This window comes from Acromyrmex echinatior, chromosome 5 (assembly GCF_024713525.1).
Source record: "Acromyrmex echinatior isolate Ae372 chromosome 5, ASM2471352v2, whole genome shotgun sequence".
NCBI lineage: Eukaryota > Metazoa > Arthropoda > Insecta > Hymenoptera > Formicidae > Acromyrmex > Acromyrmex echinatior.
Genome location: NC_141856.1, coordinates 3,508,501 through 3,528,032, shown reverse-complemented (window position 1 = coordinate 3,528,032; position 19,532 = coordinate 3,508,501). Strand labels below are relative to the sequence as shown.

The following is a 19,532-nucleotide window of genomic DNA, read 5'->3' as shown; positions in this document are numbered from 1 at the left end:
CACCGCCAAGATTTGAGCGTCAATAGATGAACGCGAGCGCGGAAATCGGGACACATCCTTTGTGCGACTAGTTGTGACTTGATTTCCTAGAGAAGGGGCTTATATAATATTTCGCTTGCCTTACGTTATCCAGCTCCAGTTTAGTCGTCGGAGATCCTGGGTAGTAGTTACGGTCTGCGCTGCGCTCGGGGTGCGAATTCGCGGATCCTGATTGGTGCAGCCTTCTGATCCGTCTATGCGGATTGGTCCAGCGCTGGTTTGCAGCACACATTCAATTTGCGAATAATTAGCAAGTACGATCGCGTTCAACTAGCGCTTGATATTATGAGTACTTTTGAAGAAATAGGGTGAGGTTTTGTTAAGAGAAATATGCACATGTATGTTCATTTAAATCAAGTACAAATATATGTATTTGTTCATTAGATTACACAAAAGTGACTAAAGTTGTTTGTATTAAACTAACAGTTAGATTCGGATCTTATAATAAAAATGGATCTTAGATCTAGAATTACTGAGTCAGATAGAGGCCGAATTAAAATTAGAGTTTGACGCGGAACTTATTATTATACTAAAAATCGAAAAGGGCCGCGTATTTAGATTGGCGCGGCCGAAAAATAACTGACTGATTCTATATCTACTGATTTATTGCCATGGGCATTCGGAAAAATCCCCCACCATCGGCTCATACCATAGGCGGTGGCGGGAGTGAGAGAGGCGTCAGGTGCGACGGTTCAGGGTGCGTTACTCAGGCTCATCAGTGGTGAATATACTTATGAATTTTGGAAAATATTTTTTGGAAAAGTGATTGCTTGAATTTCTTATGCTTTATGTGTTATGTATTATGCAAGAGTCTGTACTCCCCGTTTAACTCCATCTAAAGGGTGTCTCAAAATGATCTGACATTTTAAATTGCGCGCCATTTTTTTTGCAGCGAACGTAACGTACTAACCTTTAACAACTGCCATCAGGAAGTATTGAGGTTTAGTCATGGAGAATTACACGATCGAGCAACGCATAGAAATTGTGAAAATCCACTACAGTTATTGCAGACGAAGTTTCATGGTCGTGTTATTTCGCGCCGCGGCGATGTGAATTGGCCATCAAGATCGTGCGATTTGACGCCATTGGACTTCTTTCTTTGGGGTTTTCTGAAAGGAAAAGTGTATGCCAATGATCCACAGACCATTCCGGAGTTGAAGGAAGAAATTAGACGTACCATTAATGAAATTAGTCCGCAATTATGCCAAAATGTCATTGAAAATTTTGTCAAAAGAATGAACGTTTGCAAACAGAGTCGAGGCGGCCATTTATCGGATATTGTGTTCCACATATAACCTCCATGTTTGTACTTTATATTAAACTAAAAACATGTGTACTTTTCAAATAAATAATATGTTTTATTAATACATTAAAATGTCAGATCATTTTGAGACACCCTTTAGCTTGATATGCTTATAGATCATATACACATGTATTCCAACATTCCAACAATAATATTACACACACATGGAATATTAATATTCCAAATTGTATAAACAATAAATTTAGAGACAAGATGATTGTATATTTTACTATTATCGATTAATTAGAAATATTAACGTTTCTTACTAAAGAACAACGCGAATATTATAAAAATGAAGAAAGAAATGAAAAAAACAAATATTTTGTCAGTATAATGAACATAATTATTAAAGTCAAAAATTTTTAGAATCATTTCAGTCTTTTATACGAGAAATATAATGTTAAATTAATGACAAAAAATCCAAAAAAATCAAGATGAATGAAAGTCAGCGTGGTAGTTAATACGCAATTTTAAATCTTTTTTGTATACTGTAAAGCCTTTTTCGGTAGATTTCTTAATTTCCATTCACACCATCCACTTTGTCATAAAAGAGATATAATTTATGGAGTTTTAGATAAGATTTTTTTGCTTGTGTCATCCGAAATTCCAACAAAATAATTTGATTGACACTATTAATATTTTTTTAAAGAATAGATATCCATTACGTTTTATTTTCTCGACTATTCATAATAGAATTAAATATCATATTAATAAGATTAATAATTTGAATAAAAATAAGCATGATACAGGGAGATTTTTTATGATTCCATGTCAATACGATACGAAAGATTTACACCTATTGTTAATAGTAAGTTTAATTGTAAATTGGTTTTTATCATTCCTAACACATTAAGAAGTTTCATAAAGAGAGGAAAGGATGATTTGGAACACGTTCAAAAATGTCAGAATCAAAATGTAGTCTACAGAATATCTTGTGATGTTAGTTATGTTGGCCAAACAAAAAGACAATTAAAGACCAGATTGCATGAACATGTTTCGGACAATCAATATAAGTTCAAAATCTCCATCAGTGATTTCCAATCACCGTATTAAGGAAAATCATAACTTTAAATTAATATATAAAGTGGACACATTAGATGTAGAGCCTTCATATAATAAAAGGTTGATATCTGAAATGATCCATATTAAAAAACAGAAACATGGAATAAACAGACAAAATGACACAAAGTCTTTGCCTGAATTGTATTCTGACATTATACATTCTCTTTTTTCTTCCTAATATCTTCTCTCTTTTCCCCCCATTTTGCCGATTTCCGTTCTCGATAATTTTCTTCTTGACATTTCGTTATTTGACATCGTGAAAGTCAGATGCTTGTTATCTTTGCAAATTTGCTTAAAATAAGTTATTGAATAAAAAGACTATTATATTTGTATCATAAAATGAACTACATTGATCTACTTGTGTTTTTTTCTCTTTGTTTATCAATGGACTCTTAACACATTTACTACTTAAGGTACATTATCATATTACTAATTTTTATGTAATTAATATTAATTCTTTTTGTTCACGGTTACTTTTCCAGAATTTTCTTATGACTATGTTAATTCTTGATAAAAATGACTCGCAGCGTACTATCAAATGAAAAATTTGATATTAAAGAATTATAATAATATTGTGAGACCTTGTGCATATTTTTAATTTAGAATGATATTTATATTTTAAGATTACATTGAAAATGATTCGATTGGAGTTGAAACGTTTGTTAATTGTTTTGTATGAATTTTGCTTATTTAAATTAAAATTCTTTTATACATTACTGATTCTTTGCCTTTCTTGTGTACTACTTTGTTTTATACGTACAGAGCCTTATTAATATTTTTTAATCTTAAATCTTTTATTCCAGAAAATAGAATCTTTATTCCAAAAAAGACTACGTACTAAAAAATGACTATCTGATTGATTTAATTTTTAATACTATTAATACTATTAATACATGTTTAAAAATTCTCATTCATAAAGGTACGATACAATAAAAAAAATCAAGAGAAAAAATCAAGATTGTATTTCTTGGTTTGTACTACCTTATATTTCAAAAATTTCAGAGGAATTTCAAAAGAATTAGTAAAACCTTTAACTAAATTAACTTTTACTAGCTTAAATAAATTAAATAGTTTGATCTAGGGACATAAAGACAAGAAAAAAGACAAAAAAATGTTGTGTATAAAATCTCATGTAAATCCTGCGATGCCTTTTATATTGGACAGACAGGAAGAAAACTTAAAACTAGATTGGCTAAGCATCGTAATCATATTAATCGAAATAGTAACAACCAATTGGTGATCACAAAACATCGGATTGAATTTGAACATGACTTCGATTGGATGAATGCGATATTAGATGAAGAGCGTTTTCTTAATAAATGTTTAATATCTAAACCTTCATATACTCATACAACAAAATAGTCTCAATTTATGCTCAGATACAGAGGGTATACATCAACCTTATATACAATTATTGAAAGATATTAAATAGTTACAATTTGTCGGTTTATACAAATTATTATTTATGTATTGATGTTCTTTTTTTTTTATTTTCCTTGTTGATCTGACATGTCTTATGTAACCATTGTCCATATCCCTACCTTAGAATGTAACCTTAGGATAATGAAGCGTTAGAAATACGACCTTTTTCTTTTTTTTCTTTATGTTTCACTTCTTGTAACCTTTGTCCATTTATCTATGGACAAAGACCTCTTAGGATAAAAAAATAAAAATAAGACTTTCTAGAAATAAGGTAAGGTATTTGTAACTCGAATTTTCTAGAAGATTTTCCGACGCCTTAAATAAAGAATTCTTGGATCAAGCGAGTCAGTCCATTGAATCCTGCAAGATCAGTCGCATCTAAAAATTGTTTTTGCGAATCTTAGTGTTAATAAAGTGAATTTTGTATTAAAATTAAGTATGAAGAGTTTCTACTTGAAAGAACATTACTACGAACCTTACAATTGGTGGCGGTGCGGGATAAAAAGTGCGTAAAAATAGTAAAATTGGAAGTACTTTAACTTCGAGACGACATATACTAGTTACATTAGTTACTTCCGAGGAAGATTCGAAGATTGTTTCGCTTTACCTCAATATCCTGGATAATATTCAGACGTGGACAAATTACAGAAGATCAATTCCGATACCTCTTCTGACTCAAGTGTAGACATTAATATATTAATATATGGAGTCAAAAATTTTTATAACTGCTCCAATGTCGCGCGCACAAAACCCGTTTCACGAACAAATGCTTACTTTAAATATATTAGCAGAACAATTGCTAAAAGTTACGGACGCTGTACAAGCGCTTAGAGATCAAATGAACAATTTACAAATAAATCCATCCGGAGAGCGATTCCCGGAAGCAATATCGGTCTCTGATTGTTCAATCAGAGAATCCCGAGATTTTAATAAATACATATGTCCAAGCTATGCATCTAATCCCAGAATTCGATGGACTTAACGTCGAATCTTTTATTGGGCACATTCAAGTCGCAGTAAAGCGACTGGCAGTCAATCAACACGAATTATTTCTTTGCGGTATCATCGTGCAGAAACTCACAGGAAGAGCAAAGGGCATAGTAAGAATCGACGCTACTCCAAATTTTCCATGACTTTTCGAAAAATTGAGATATCTATTTGAAACAGCTCAAAATCTCTAGACTGCATTAGAATTACAAAGAGATACGTGTATTCAAAGATATAATAAAAATATTGACGAATTTATAAATCGTTTCCTCCGAATACACCATGACATTATCACCACGATTAATTCGCAAAGCAATGAAGTCGCGATCATTTGTATTCGAGAGGAACTTTGTCAACGAAAGTCCGTCGTAATATAAAACCAGAAATTGGAGATCATCTCTATTGCTTCGATATGGACACTTTAAATCAAGCGTTCTCGAAAGCGAGAACTTTCGAAGAACTCCAGTTAAGACTACGCATATAACGCAATGAAGTCTCAAGGAAACCTATTCAAAAACTCCGGTTTCAACATCAAAAATGTGGCTATTGTAAGAGGCGAGGACATGAGGAAAAAGAATGCAGAACCAAAGCATTCCACCTACAACGAAGCCAACAAAAATTTTCACGAGCGTCATTTTCTCAATTGATCACCGAATCAAGCATCGCGTCCTTCACATGCAATCGATCGAACCGTGGAGCAACACATCAACAAAAGATTTACCAGGGACCCGGTGGAACTTATATCAGAGCCTTGAAAATACCAGGTTTTAAGCAAACAATTTTTTTAATAGACACGGATTCGGATATATTTTTAATTCATGAAATGTTCATTGAAAATAAAAATTTATAGGTAGATTTAATAATACAATAGTATCCGGCGTCACGACACATTCTTTGAAAACTAAGTAATTGTAGAAATGTTCAGGATAAAATGTATTTCACATATTAGACGATTATTCGCCAGTTAAACATTAGGGCATCGATTTTTTTACGAGAAACAATTTCAATTTTTCAAATAAAAGTTTAATTCTTAAAGGAAAGGAATTTAAAAGATGTGACAAACCACATCCTAGTGACATTAAAAAAAGTTCAGATGTATTAGTCACATTTAGGGATGACACTGGAGTAATTACGAGGATGAATGATTCTAATAAGCCTATTTTACAAACATTTGCATGCTGAAAAGTATTGAGGATTTTTATGTACCGGTATATTCCATTACAAAAAAAATCTTGGATAATACACGCTTGCAATTATTGAAAGAAAATACTCGTCTCTCGCACCTTCCAGAGTATTCTAGTGAAATCTGGAATATAATATTAGAGTATCACGATATTCACTTTACCAGGAGATCCACTCCCACTCACTGATCCAACATGAGATTAAAACCTCAGATGAAAATTTTATTCACACAAAACAATACCGTTATCCTCCAATACATCAAGAAGAAATTAAAATGCAAATAAAATAAATGTTAACTAAGAGTATAATAAGAGAATCGAATTCTTCTTATAATTCGTCATTTTGGATAGTACCAAAAAAACAAGATGCCTCAGGTAAAACTAAATGGCGATTAGTAATTGATTTTAGAAAGCTTAATGAAAAGACTATTCAAGATGCCTATCCACTTCTAAATATAAATGAAATTCTTGACCATCTGAGCAACGCGCGTTATTTCTCAGCCTTTGACTTAGCATCGAGATTCCATTAAAATAGATATGAATCCTAAAGATATTCCAAAACCAGCTTTTTCCACTCCAAATGGCCATTATGAATACACTCATATGCCTTTCGGTCTGAAGAATGCACTTTTCAAAGAATGATGAATAAGAAACTAAAAGGATTAATAGGAAACAATTGCTTTGTTTATATTGACGATATAATAGTTTACGGAAAAACTATTCAAGAACATAATAAAAACCGGAGACTATTATTTGAAAGACTTAGGCAAGTAGGCCTAAAACTTCAACCGGACAAATGTGAATATCTAAGAGCCGAACTTGAATATTTAGGACATGTGATCTCGGAACGAGGTATACAGCCTAATCCGTATAGAAAAAGTCAAAAACTAGTCTCACTGAATTCTAAAGAAATCAAACAATTTCTGGGATTGGTTGGGTATTATCGAAAGTTTATTAAAGACTTTTCTAAGATAGCAAAATCATTAACACGGCTCCTTCAAAAGTCTTCAACTTTTGAATGGAAAAATGCAGCAGAATTCGTTCGACTCTTTAAAAACTAAATTAATGACTCAACCTGTATTGTCATACCCGGACTGGAATAAACCTTTCGTATTCACAGATGCATCCAATGAAGTGATAGACGCTATTCTATCTCAAGGGACAATAGGCAAGGACAAGCCACTGGCTTTTGTCTCTAAAACTTTAAATAAAGCCGAAACATGATATAGCACGACTGAAAAAGAATTATTAGCAATTGTATAGGCAACCAAACATTTTAGACAATACTTATACGGAAGAAAATTCAAAATTATAATTGACCATAAACCTTTAATTTGGCTAATGAATGTAAAAGATCCCAATTCAAGGTTAATGAGATGGAGACTAAAATTAGAAGAGTTCGAATACGAGATAGTTTACAAGTCGGGAAAAACAAATACAAACGCCGATGCTCTTTCACGAATTTTGGTTAACGCGGTCGACTCATATGTTTCAAATGAAGACATTCAACACATGCTTTCGTATTTATTCAAAACAAAACTTATTAAAATTGCCTTTAATAAAGATCCAATCCCAGGATGGAAAAATATAGATCCAAAATCTGTTTCCCCGAAAAACCTTCGAGTTTTGATCCTACCAATTCTTTAGAATTTAAATGCTGATCCTGATAAAGGATCCTGATAAAGGACGTCAAATTTTGTTGGACCTACTAACAAAAAAATTCAGAATTCTATTAACACTCTAATTTCTATACATAACTTACATTCAAAAACAAAAATTATTATCGAAGAGCGGTTCTCACAATGGTTTCAAGAAATAAATCTAGTAATTAAACCTCTCCTTAGTCCACCGTAGGAATCTCCTTCTCGATTCAAACTTAAAATAAATAGACAAATAATAATTAAAAATCAAGTTGGACGACAGTCGAATAAAACGATTCTTTTTATTGAAACTCCTCCTAAAATTACAAGAGATAATGAAATTTACATTTCCCTTCATGCTACCCACAGACAACTTAGTATTCAATTACACGATTTCTAACAGAAAATGACTAACACGTAAATGTAATACATGACCAAAAAGAAATAATACATTACCAAATTAATTTCAGTTATTGATGAATACTATCTCGGAGAAAAACTATATATATATATATATATATATATATATATATATATATATATATATATATATGTGTCTCTAAATATTTTCCCGAAATAAAAAGGAGATTATTTCAGACGCGCATTCTGGAATCTTAGGTGGACATTATTCGGTAGAGAAAACACTTCAAAGAATTAGAAAAAATACAATTGGCAAAATATAACCGTTGACGTTAAAGAATTTATTAGTAAATGTGAATTCATGTCAATTCAACAAACCAGGTACCCAAAAATCTTATATATTTCTCTTCCTCGAGCTCCTATCGAAAAGATATCTATAGATATCATGAGACCATTTGAATTGACAAATAGGGGAAATCGTTATGGTTGTACAAGATTATCTTACACGATATACATATTAACAGAACCCATTATATTATAGATAAATCTACCGCATCAATTATTAGAGCATTCTGGTATTTCTTGGCTTAGATGTTTTGGCAAACTCAAAGAATTCCTATCAGACAACGCTCTGGAATTCACTTCGAATGAATTCAAAACACTTTGCGATCAATTACATGCCAAACATACGCTTACGTCAGTTTATCATCCATAATCAAACGGGAAAAACGGGAAAGGTCACGTATTATTCTTACAGAATATATAAGACATTATATGAAAGAACAAGAGCAATGGAACATGATACTGCCCCAGGTAATGCTTATATAATTGTACGGTAAATAAGAACACAGGATACACACCCTATGAGTTACAATTTGGCAGGGAACCTAATCACATCTTCAGTGAAGAAGATGATAGATTATCTCTCCAAAAGCAAATAGACGATCTGCATATACAGCATGAAAATAAATTGGAAGAGGCACGTAGAAACATACGCGATTATTAAGACTCCAACCTTTCTACTACATTCCAATAGAATATTTTCTATTGGAATATTTTCTAGTGATCTGGTATTCGTGAAGAACTTCAATGCTAAGTCATTCGAACCTCAGTGGAAGGGTCCGTTTCCTGTGGTTCGACATGATAAATTCATAACTTATCATATTCGCGAAAACACAAAGATTAAATAGTATCACAGGAGTAACATTAAGCCTTTTATTACAGGTAAACAAGATGAACTTGAAATTTATTCCAATTCTTCTTCTATTAATTCTCCAGGATCACCTTAGTAAAAGGAAAATATATTGTCACACAACTCAATGATGACGAAATCATTTACCTTGAAACGTTAAGCAAAATTAAATTGTACCATGAACAGTGGAAAATAGTGATAGGATATGATTCAACGAATTTAGAGAAAAATTATGATATGCTTAGTGTTGTGTATACGAATTTTATATCAGAGATGTTTTCTTAAGTTGCTTAATGAAGAAAATTAGACTTGTTCCTCTAAACACCGTCTTGCATGGCGATTAAAGCGACCCGAAATAACCGGCGATTTAGATAACATGTTACATTTAGCGGAACTTCAAAGAAAGACAAAAATTAAACGCAGATTCGACTTTGTAAGAGAAATAAATAAAACATTATTTGGAACTTTAGCTGACACGGATGCGAGTTATTACAATAACGAATTAGATAAATTGTATGTACGAATTAGATAATTGTATTATTAGGTGTTGGAATTAATTCGTAGCGTTTTACAAGTAATGGGAAGTACTTTCATTAATGTATTTTTTAATGCTCATGTGAAATAAATAACATTCTTTCATTAAAAAACGCTACGAATTAATTCCAACACCTAATAGATAAATTGTATATGATCAGAAAAATATTGTTCAGTATGTAAAGAATCAAACTAATATTATACTTAAAACCCTAATCGGCAGTGGAAAAGCTATCGAAATTACTTCAGGCACGATAAGAAATTTAAACGAACAGTTTAATTGTATTAGAGATTTGTTTAAAGCCAATGAAGCTAATAATATTCAGATAGATGAGGCATTATTAAATTTGGACGATGAATTGCAAAAACTAACGGATGATATTAGAAAAAGAGAAGAACTTATACATATACTCTGTTCTGACAAAATACGTCACGCGCGAATCCATCAAAATTTTATACTTCACCTCGAACCGTATTGTATAGCAATTTCCGATACTGCAATCCTGACACTCGAAAATTTGCTCAAAGACAAGATAGTTCATAAAACTATTCGCTTAATAGATCAAAAGACTATTAATGAGACATTTATAAAGCACAAGCTAATATGGCATACCATTAGATCCAATAACAGAAGTTTATATTAATCTTGAACAGACCTTAGGAAAATGTTTAAATGAATTAAACAATTTAGCAGGTCGAATTGCAGAACATAAAAGAACTACTACCTGAATGGAGAGATTTATGTACTATCTTCACATGGCAGGATATATAGCCCTTGGTTTTGTTCTGTTTATATTTCTTTATAAGATCGGTCTTTTCTCAAGTATAATTAATTTACTTAAGCAATTATTCGAAAATTATTATAATGTAGTTTTGGAAAGCTCCAACACAACATTATACTGCTCGCACCCCAGTTACTAGCCATGAGTTAGACATGCTAGATTCAGAAGTACTAAGATGTTTGATTAGAAATAAAATTTGAATATACATCAAATTTTTTTATAAGGAGGGAGGTGTAATCATTGTCGATATACCTACCTTAGAATGTAACCTTAGAATAATGAAGCGTTAGAAATACGATCTTTTTTTTTCTTTTCTTTATGTTTCACTTCTTGTAATTCTTGTCCATTTATCTATGGACAAAAGCCCTTTAGGATAAAAAATAGAAATAAGACTTTCTAGAAATAAGGTATATGTAACTCGATTTTTCTAGAAATTTTTAGAAGATTTTCCGTTACCTTAAATAGAGAATTCTTAGACCAAGCGAGTCAATCCATTGAGTCCTGCAAGACCAGTCGCATCTAAAAATTGTTTTTGCGAATCTTATTGTTAATAAAGTGGATTTTGTATTAAAATTAAGAATAAAGAGTTTCTACTTGAAAGAACATTATTATGAACCTTACACTTATTATATTAAATGTATTTTATATATTAGTCATGTTTCGTTCGAGCTGCGATCAACATGCGGTTTTTAACTTGATACTCTTTAGTGATAATAAATTTTAATTGGTTTTGATCTAATGTCGAAACGAATTCCTTCTATGTCTTGGAGTGAGTCATCAATTTTTTAATATTAATTTGTAACTTGTTGGATAGAATGGTTTGAAAATATTTATAAGATAATTTAATGTTTCAAATAGATTACAACATCAAATCTGTTAACCTGATCGATGATTTTTTTTTTTTTGGACATGAAGGAATTGATATTTTGAAATTGTATTGCTGAGGATGGTTTCAAAGTAAACTGAAACGTATTTTTTTGGAATAAAGATTCTATTATCTGGAATAAAGATTTAAGATTGCATATTAACTACCATGCTGACTCTCATTCGCCTTGATTTTTTTGGATTTTTTATTGTTAAACTTGAGAGTCCGTAAGAAAATTACATTATTACTATTAAATTAACGATTACTAATAATTGCGTACTCCTAATATTAAAAAATGATTCTACAAGCGCTTACTTGATATTTATTTTTAAGTTAAATACTGAAGAACTATCTAAAACATATTTTCAATTATGATTTATTTTCGCCAGACAATATACATTAACGAATATTTGCGAATATTTGATAAATGTATGGTAAAATAAAACTACGATCTCACATAGAGATGCAATTTTTATATTTATTAGAAACTATATTTATTAGTATTTATCAATTCGCACGGATATTTTATCAGAAGCACATATATGCATATCGTAGTTTCATTTTATTTCTAATTAATATGCTAAACTTGATCAGTAACTGATGCTTGAAAATAGTTATACTCTAAACCAATACATAGCTCCACGAATATTATTATAATCTGTTAAATTTTCAACAGGACCAACTGCCGCGACCACTGGACAGTGATCGAAAATGTATTTCATGCCAACATTTTGAATAGTTTCAGCAGTTACGCTCTGAAATATAAATTATATATATAATCACATGTTAAGATCTTATAAACATCTTCATAAAAAGATTTTGTTGCAAATCACATGTTTACTCTTTTTGTATTAAATATTTATACTTTGATACATTTTGATCTATACAATAAAAACTACATACATCTATCCTCATTTCGAGTTCATGGAGTGGAATACGGCGATTATAACAAAGCATCTGTCGGCCGATATCTTCACAAATGGCAGTAGTTCCATCTAACTGTAAGAACATGTTTGTTTTCAGAATATTCTTTGCACGTGTAACATCTTTTTCAGTAACTGTTGTGCACAATTTCATCCATTCTTGTTGAATACAAAATACCATTTCTTCACATTTCATGGGATCACAAACGAAATATATACCCCAAAGTCCTGTATCCTGCAAAATAAAAAAATAATGCATTCATTGATTCGATACGCATTAATTGTTATAATCATGTTTTACATGAAATATTATAAATATGAATTATTAATTAGTAATATTTAGACTTGATTTTTCATTTGCTGATTACCTTATAATTAAATAATCTGATGTTTTTATCCAATGAACTATGGCTGCATTTGAAAACATCACCCGAGTGCCTTCGTATATCTTTGTTGTTCACTCAATGTTAAACATTAGGGATATCTAGTTTCCGAATGCACTCTATAATGATGTCATAAGCCAAGTTCATTGGATGAAACATCAGTAGTTCTATTTTGTAACTTTTTAACGACAATTTTATTAGCTAGGGATGTTATTGCGCAAGTATTTTACATGGTGAAAAAACTGTGCAACAACAGTATAAAGAGTGGCTGCGTTCGGATGTCTCCAATGCCTCAGATTCATCATCTATCCTTGTTCAACATTTAATGATAAAGAACAGATTATAAATCCGAGGCATCGGAGACATCCAAGCGACGTTTCCGAACGCACTATTAACTGTACAAAGATGCCGAACTGTCGTTGAAAGTTACAGAATAGGTCTATAGGTTATTTAACCATAAGTTAATCAGTGAATGAAAAATTGAATCTTATTTAACACATACTTTGTAACATGTGTTAAAACTCTGATAACTGTGGCACAAGCCTTCTTCTGCACAAGCTTTAGCTAAATTGCTTGCATTATTTACGCCTCCTCCTTGACTACGATCCCATCCTCCTATAAGAGTGTTTGCGACCATAAGAGGAATGTTGTCTGCCTCAGCCCATCCAGCACCTAAATTATGCATTCATTATTCTATAGCATGTTACAATTTATCTGCAATATTAATTAGTTACAATACTAATACCTTCAACTGCGATCGCAATATGGGCGAGAGGAATCGAATCATCACGAATTCTTATTTCAGAACCAGTATAGCGACAAGCTTTAATATAATCTGGTATAACATCATATTCCGGTCCTGTCATTTTGCCGAAATACTTATCGGCAAGCTCGATTAATTGATTGTGATCTACACCGCCAGCGCCAGCCAATACAAATCTAAAAAAAAACTGGTATTTGAATTTTCTAATTACTAATAAATATTAAGGCTCCTGAGTAGTCACTTCAGCCATATTGAATCGTGATGATTAATCAAAGTGAGAAATGACACTGATTTTTCTTGCATACCATTTGTAAATAAAGAGAATTTGAATGAAACGAAATTATGAGATCGTTTTAAAACACTTGTAAAGATGGACGAAGACTCTCCTTATTTCTTCTGATAGTCAGTAAAGTGTCGAAAAAGATTTGTGAAGTGAAAATAGGCTATGCATGCGTATTAAGGACGCGTTCTCCGAAAAGATCCATTTTCTTTAGATTTTTCTGAAACTTACAGAATAAGCTTATTTTATCCTGAATATATATGCTTTAAAAACTCAATACGGAGCAGGATTAAAAATCGAAATATTCCACTTCAAAAATAAAATATATATACATATACATATGTACATGTATATACGTACATAACATAGAATCCCTATCTAAAGCTTATTCGAAAGGTTTTTTTATTCACTGTAAAAGTTTTTCTTAACAATTTTTTGAAATGAGACATAAAACTTGATATCACAAGAAATAATATGAAATTTGTCTGAATATGGCTTCCGATATTCGTTTTTAAGAAATCATTGAGCAAAGTAAGCAGTAAAATAAATAAAATTGCTATTTTTTCGACTGGCGGCAGTAGCGAAGGCGGAAGGCATTTTATACTATAAAAAACTTATATAAATACATTAACACTTATGGAATATCTTATACTATTAGGTGTTGGAATTAATTCGTAGCGTTTTTAATGAAAGAATGTTATTTATTTCACATGAGCATTAAAAAATACATTAATGAAAGTACTTCCCATCACTTGTAAAACGCTACGAATTAATTCCAACACCTAATATATAAAAGTGAAATAAATTTTTATAAAAATTTTCATAATGGTGAGCACTAATGTGCTCATTAGGTTGAGCACAATTGTAATCGGAGAACGTTCTTAAGTAAAAATTAAATGCCACTTTATATGCCTTTTATGACTATTTACTGACTGTCAAGGGAAATAAGGATAGTTTTCGTTCATTTTTACAAGTGTTTTAAAGCGATCTCATCATTTCATTTCATCTATTCTCTTTATTTATAAATAGCATGCAAGAAAAATCAACGTGTCGTTTATGACACATTTCTCGCTTATCACAATTCAATATGACTGGAGTGAATACTCAGGAGCCTTAATTACATAAATCAATCAACGAGAATTACCTAGACGGTCCATAATGATTTTTCACGTATTTAACAAGATCATCTCGCGAAATATTTTTGATATTTTTAGTAGGCCCCAGTATTGTCCGTCCTAAGGCTGTACCTTGATACGCAGCGGCATGCAAATGATCAAATACAACTTCTTGTAAATTCGTTTCAACTTCCTGCATTTCGCGCAAGATAACGCCACGTTCCCTTTCAATTTCATTTTCACCTAGCTTTGAATTTTGTATAATATCACTGAGAATCTCAATAGCTTTTGGTACATCCTGTGACAAGCATTTTGCATAAAATACTGTTTGTTCTCGACTTGTATAAGCATTCAGATGTGCTCCCATATTCTCTATTTCTAATTCCAAATCAGTTTGAGATCGTTTAGCAGTACCCTGTCAACAAAAGATTCTAGTCAATCAATAGAAACATAATAAATAATTCAATGAAAAAGCTAAATATAAAAATTATGTAATTATACAGCCTTGGTCATAAGTATAAGTACCATAAATTTTTTTGAAAAAGCAACAATAAAAGCAATGATAAAATAAATATTAACAATAAAAATCTTACTTAGGCCGTATATGTGAGAACACAATCAATACAATAAAAATGCCTATACTAATGATTGAAACTAGATCTTTAATCTTAAATCAGAGCTGGGATTTAGTTACACATTTCAGCCGATTTTCAACTTGGTTCTTGCTCACTTCACTAACTCGTGCGCAGTCTAAATGCCGATCAGTATTTTATCCGACAAAGGGCAATTAAATCCCAGCTCTGGCTTAAATGCATAATTCAATATGAATTATATATGTACTATATATGTATATGCATATATACATATTCGAACTGCGCGCCGAATTTACGGACTAATAAACGCAATTAAACTACTGTAATAATAATATTAATAATAATATTATTATTACAGTAGAATTAAATTAAATCGACAAGCAATTTTTAATAATTTGATTCAATCAGGCATCATATTAGAAAGATGTTAATGTGCTGAAAAACTGTAAATAAAGTGATTTCAAAAAAGGAGTTTTATTCGCCCGTTTTTGAGCCCTCAATTTTTAGACTTAACTGTCAAATGATATCCTACAATGAAATACATTAATTACAAAGAAGTTTCAGGTTAAGGTGATAATTGTTACCATAAGGGGGTGTCATGTGTGTATTAGGTATATTACGATTATGCAAAAATCTTTTTTTTAAGCATTCAAGGCGTCATTTACGCAAGACTCTGCACTTGCAAAAGTGCGTCTGTCACAGTAATTATATACATATTGGAGGGAGCCTTCCCTATGTTAACGCTGAAGAGTGGCGGTTGACTGTACGAGAGTGACAGCCATGCGTGATGTCTGTCTCACTTTAGTAACAGTACGTGAATAAAGTGAGACAAACGTACTTATCACGCACAGAGTTCACTGGTTTACATGAATGAGCGTTCTTTTTAAAAGCTTCATAAAATACCAGATTTCGCAGATCTATAATGATAATTCGATAACGGACTTCGATTCCACCTCTCCTCCTAGCTCTGAAAACAATTGTCACCTCAATTTGAAACTTCTCTGTGATTAATGTCTCATTACAAGATACCATTGCACACAGAGTGCAGTCGAGGGCCCAAAAACGAGTGATTTTTTATTGCAAAAAATATTATCTTGGCCGGGAATCAAACCCGGATCTCTTGTAATCCGTACGAGTGTCCTAAGCCTTTAAGCGTGGTCTAAAATAAGTTGCAAACACTTCGTCACCAGTCGCAATGCTTAGCAACAGTCAATCAGAAGCGTCAATAGTAATTAGTGGTGCTTCTGATTGTGAAGCATTGCGACTGGCAACGGTGCATTAGCAACTTATTGTAGACCATGCTTAAGACTACAGGCGCATTAAATATATATTAAAAATGTTATACAAATATTTTTCAATAAAACTATTTTTTAATTTATTTTTGTTAAATGTAGAACTTTTACATCAATTTGTTACCTTACACTTTTGGCCCAGACTGTACAGTCATTAGTCATATATCACAGTTTTATCATTCAAAATTCACTCTAGTTTGATCACAGGCAAATCATTATACGTACAGAACTCTAAAATCTATACTAAAAGCCACAACTAAAAATATCATTACTTATTAGTGACATTAGTTTACCTTGAAAGCCATGTGCTCCATGAAATGAGCAACACCGTTGTTGTCATCTGTCTCATATCGACTGCCAGAATCTATCCAAAGACCAACAGTGGCTGTTGCAGCTCCACTATCTTCACTGGCAACTCTCATTCCACTATCCAAAGTTGTAACTCTCGTAGCTGGTTGATTGATAAGTGTTTCTTTCAGAGAAGCAGCAGTTGACTGCCATTGTTTTGATATCTAGAGAAGTATCATTAAACAAATTTAAATAATATATACCTTCCATTAAAAATATATAAGTTATCCATATTCAGTTTACTATATTTATTTATAAAAATCCTTTATTAAATAATACACTTAAATTTTTTATATTTATTACATTTATTTTGAAATATTTAAATATATCAAACATTTTACTAAACAACATTTTATAATATATGGCAAAAATTTTTAATGCATCAATTACATTATGCACAAATGCTGCTTTTTTTGTTGGAAGAAAATTGCATTTATATAAAAAATTTGTCCATATTACATAAATCTCAAATTTCAACAAATACTATTTGTAATATTTATGTTTTTAATTAATTAATAATAAGGTATATATATATATATATATATATATATATATATATATATGTTCATACATATATTAAATGTTCTTATATTTGGTCAAAACAAGATCTTAGTGCTTAAATATTTCTTGTGTAAATTTACAAACATATCTGACTCTGCTTATTGCACATCAAAATCTTTTTCAGTCTAGAAACCATGAGCAAAACCAGAGTAATAATATAACTTCATTAAATTAACAAGAAATTTAATAATTTTTGGTACTAACAAGAATGTTCTTTATTTAATGTTAATAATTATCTGATTTATTCTCAAGAATCTAAATTTGTATCAAATTGTTAAATGTTCTTTTTCATTAAATTACATCTGTCAAAATAAATAAAACATAAACACAAGAGACCAATATTTGGCTATTCATTTCTATCAATGTAAATTAACTGTAATCTCGGTTTAATTTATTTTTTTTTCTAATTCTTAGGTCCAGTTTCACAACTCACAGTTAAATTTTTAACGGAGATTCAATTTATATATTATCTCTTTTCAATTCTAGATTTGAAAAGAAATAAAAAATAAATTGAACCTCGGAATTAATTATGAAACTGAGTCTTAGAATTAAAAAAAGATAAAAGCAAGTTAAACCAAGATTAATCTACATTGATAGAAATAGTGTGTCTTCCAACAGGCGACACAAATGACACAGTGTGACACAATGGATCATATCTTTGTTTGCCTATATTAAACAAAGATGATATGATCAATGTATAATACTGTCGCTTGTTAAAAGGCACACATAAGGCTTGTTCTTTTTGGTTGAACTTTTGCATTAGTTCATTTTTCTTCCTTTTCTTTTCAGGAGGAAAGTAGAAGAAGAAAGATGAACTGATGCAAAAGTTCAGTTAAAAAGAGAACAGGCCTATAGACATAAATAAGGTTATGTATCTGAGAATATGTATTCCAAATGTATTTCCAATTTTTTTGCTTTATTGAATTTCATAATAAAATAATGTATACAGTCATATTGTTTCTGAATATTATACGTGTTAAAATCTTTATTTTTTTTTCTTATTACGTAAGAGGAAAGTATAAAAGAGACAAATCTTCAATTTAACTCAAACGCAATTATAAATAAATCGATTAGGAAAATCATTATCACAATGCAATGACTGTCACGTTTTACCTTTACAAGACTGGTTTTATTAGAATACGTGCGAAGAATGCTTCTAATCCTTAGAAGACGAGTAGCCATTTTTCCAATTTATTTGGCTGCGTTCAGCAGATTTAACAGTTGAGCGCTCGCTGCTATTAATATATTCTTCTAGATCTAAAATTCTGATTGGATAATCTAAAAGAATATATCAATAACAGCGAGCGCTCACTCAACTATTGAGTTCACAGGAGTGCGTTCCAAAACTTGACTCTGTTAAACTTGACTCCTATCTTTTATCTTTATTCAACTTTCTTGTGATCAACAAGGATAAAATGGGCACGTTCAAGTTGACAAAGCGGCTAGCTTCAGAATTGCCAAGTTTCAGGAAATTTCCTGAGGTTCAATGAAATTTAATGAATTGATAGGAAAACAGAATTTTAGTCGAAATCTACTGAAATTTGTAAACATTTCCAGGAAAATATTTTTTATTTAAGGAAAAATATCAAGAAATTTTATAATTTTTTAAATACGAAAGAAAATTACAACACAATTGTTATGAAATGTATAAAACTACATATTTTACAACTACATGTTGTGCGTCGTAAAGATTCTGTAATGGTTCCTGCATCGGTTTGCAATGTAGAACCGGCTTTATGGCTTCTGCACACTGGAAACGCTTGCCGGCCGGTAAAATGAAACGCGGTAACCAATGAACACATTAGAAGCTGTAAGCTTATTGGCTACCGCATTACATTTTGCCGCGGTAAGCATTCAGTGTGCAGAAGCCATAAAACCAGTTGTACATTAGTTGCAAGCCGATCGCA

At 31.3% G+C, this 19,532-nt stretch overlaps 2 protein-coding genes across 3 annotated transcripts; one reads left to right on the top strand and one right to left on the bottom strand.

Moving 5' to 3' along the window:
- The first annotated feature begins 518 nt into the window (after positions 1–518).
- Positions 519–1,414, top strand: LOC147909694 (uncharacterized). 2 transcript variants are annotated; one of them, XM_087406658.1, is made up of 2 exons: positions 519–736; positions 932–1,414. In XM_087406658.1, exons 1-2 carry the CDS (start codon positions 651–653, stop codon positions 1,332–1,334), a joined length of 489 nt encoding a protein of 162 aa, XP_087262784.1. In that variant the 5' UTR covers positions 519–650; the 3' UTR covers positions 1,335–1,414. The 2 variants fall into 2 exon arrangements, with proteins under 2 accessions (XP_087262784.1, XP_087262783.1); XM_087406657.1 differs by having other exon boundaries at positions 519–760.
- A 10,313-nt stretch (positions 1,415–11,727) lies between these two features.
- On the bottom strand, positions 11,728–18,896 carry UQCR-C1 (Ubiquinol-cytochrome c reductase core protein 1). The gene is made up of 7 exons (XM_011054298.2): positions 18,739–18,896; positions 17,010–17,228; positions 14,861–15,246; positions 13,419–13,612; positions 13,176–13,345; positions 12,271–12,525; positions 11,728–12,122 (listed from the first exon to the last, which is right to left on the bottom strand). The coding sequence occupies exons 1-7, from the start codon at positions 18,805–18,807 to the stop codon at positions 11,982–11,984; spliced, it is 1,434 nt and encodes a 477-aa protein (XP_011052600.1). The 5' UTR covers positions 18,808–18,896; the 3' UTR covers positions 11,728–11,981.
- Positions 18,897–19,532: the final 636 nt, after the last annotated feature.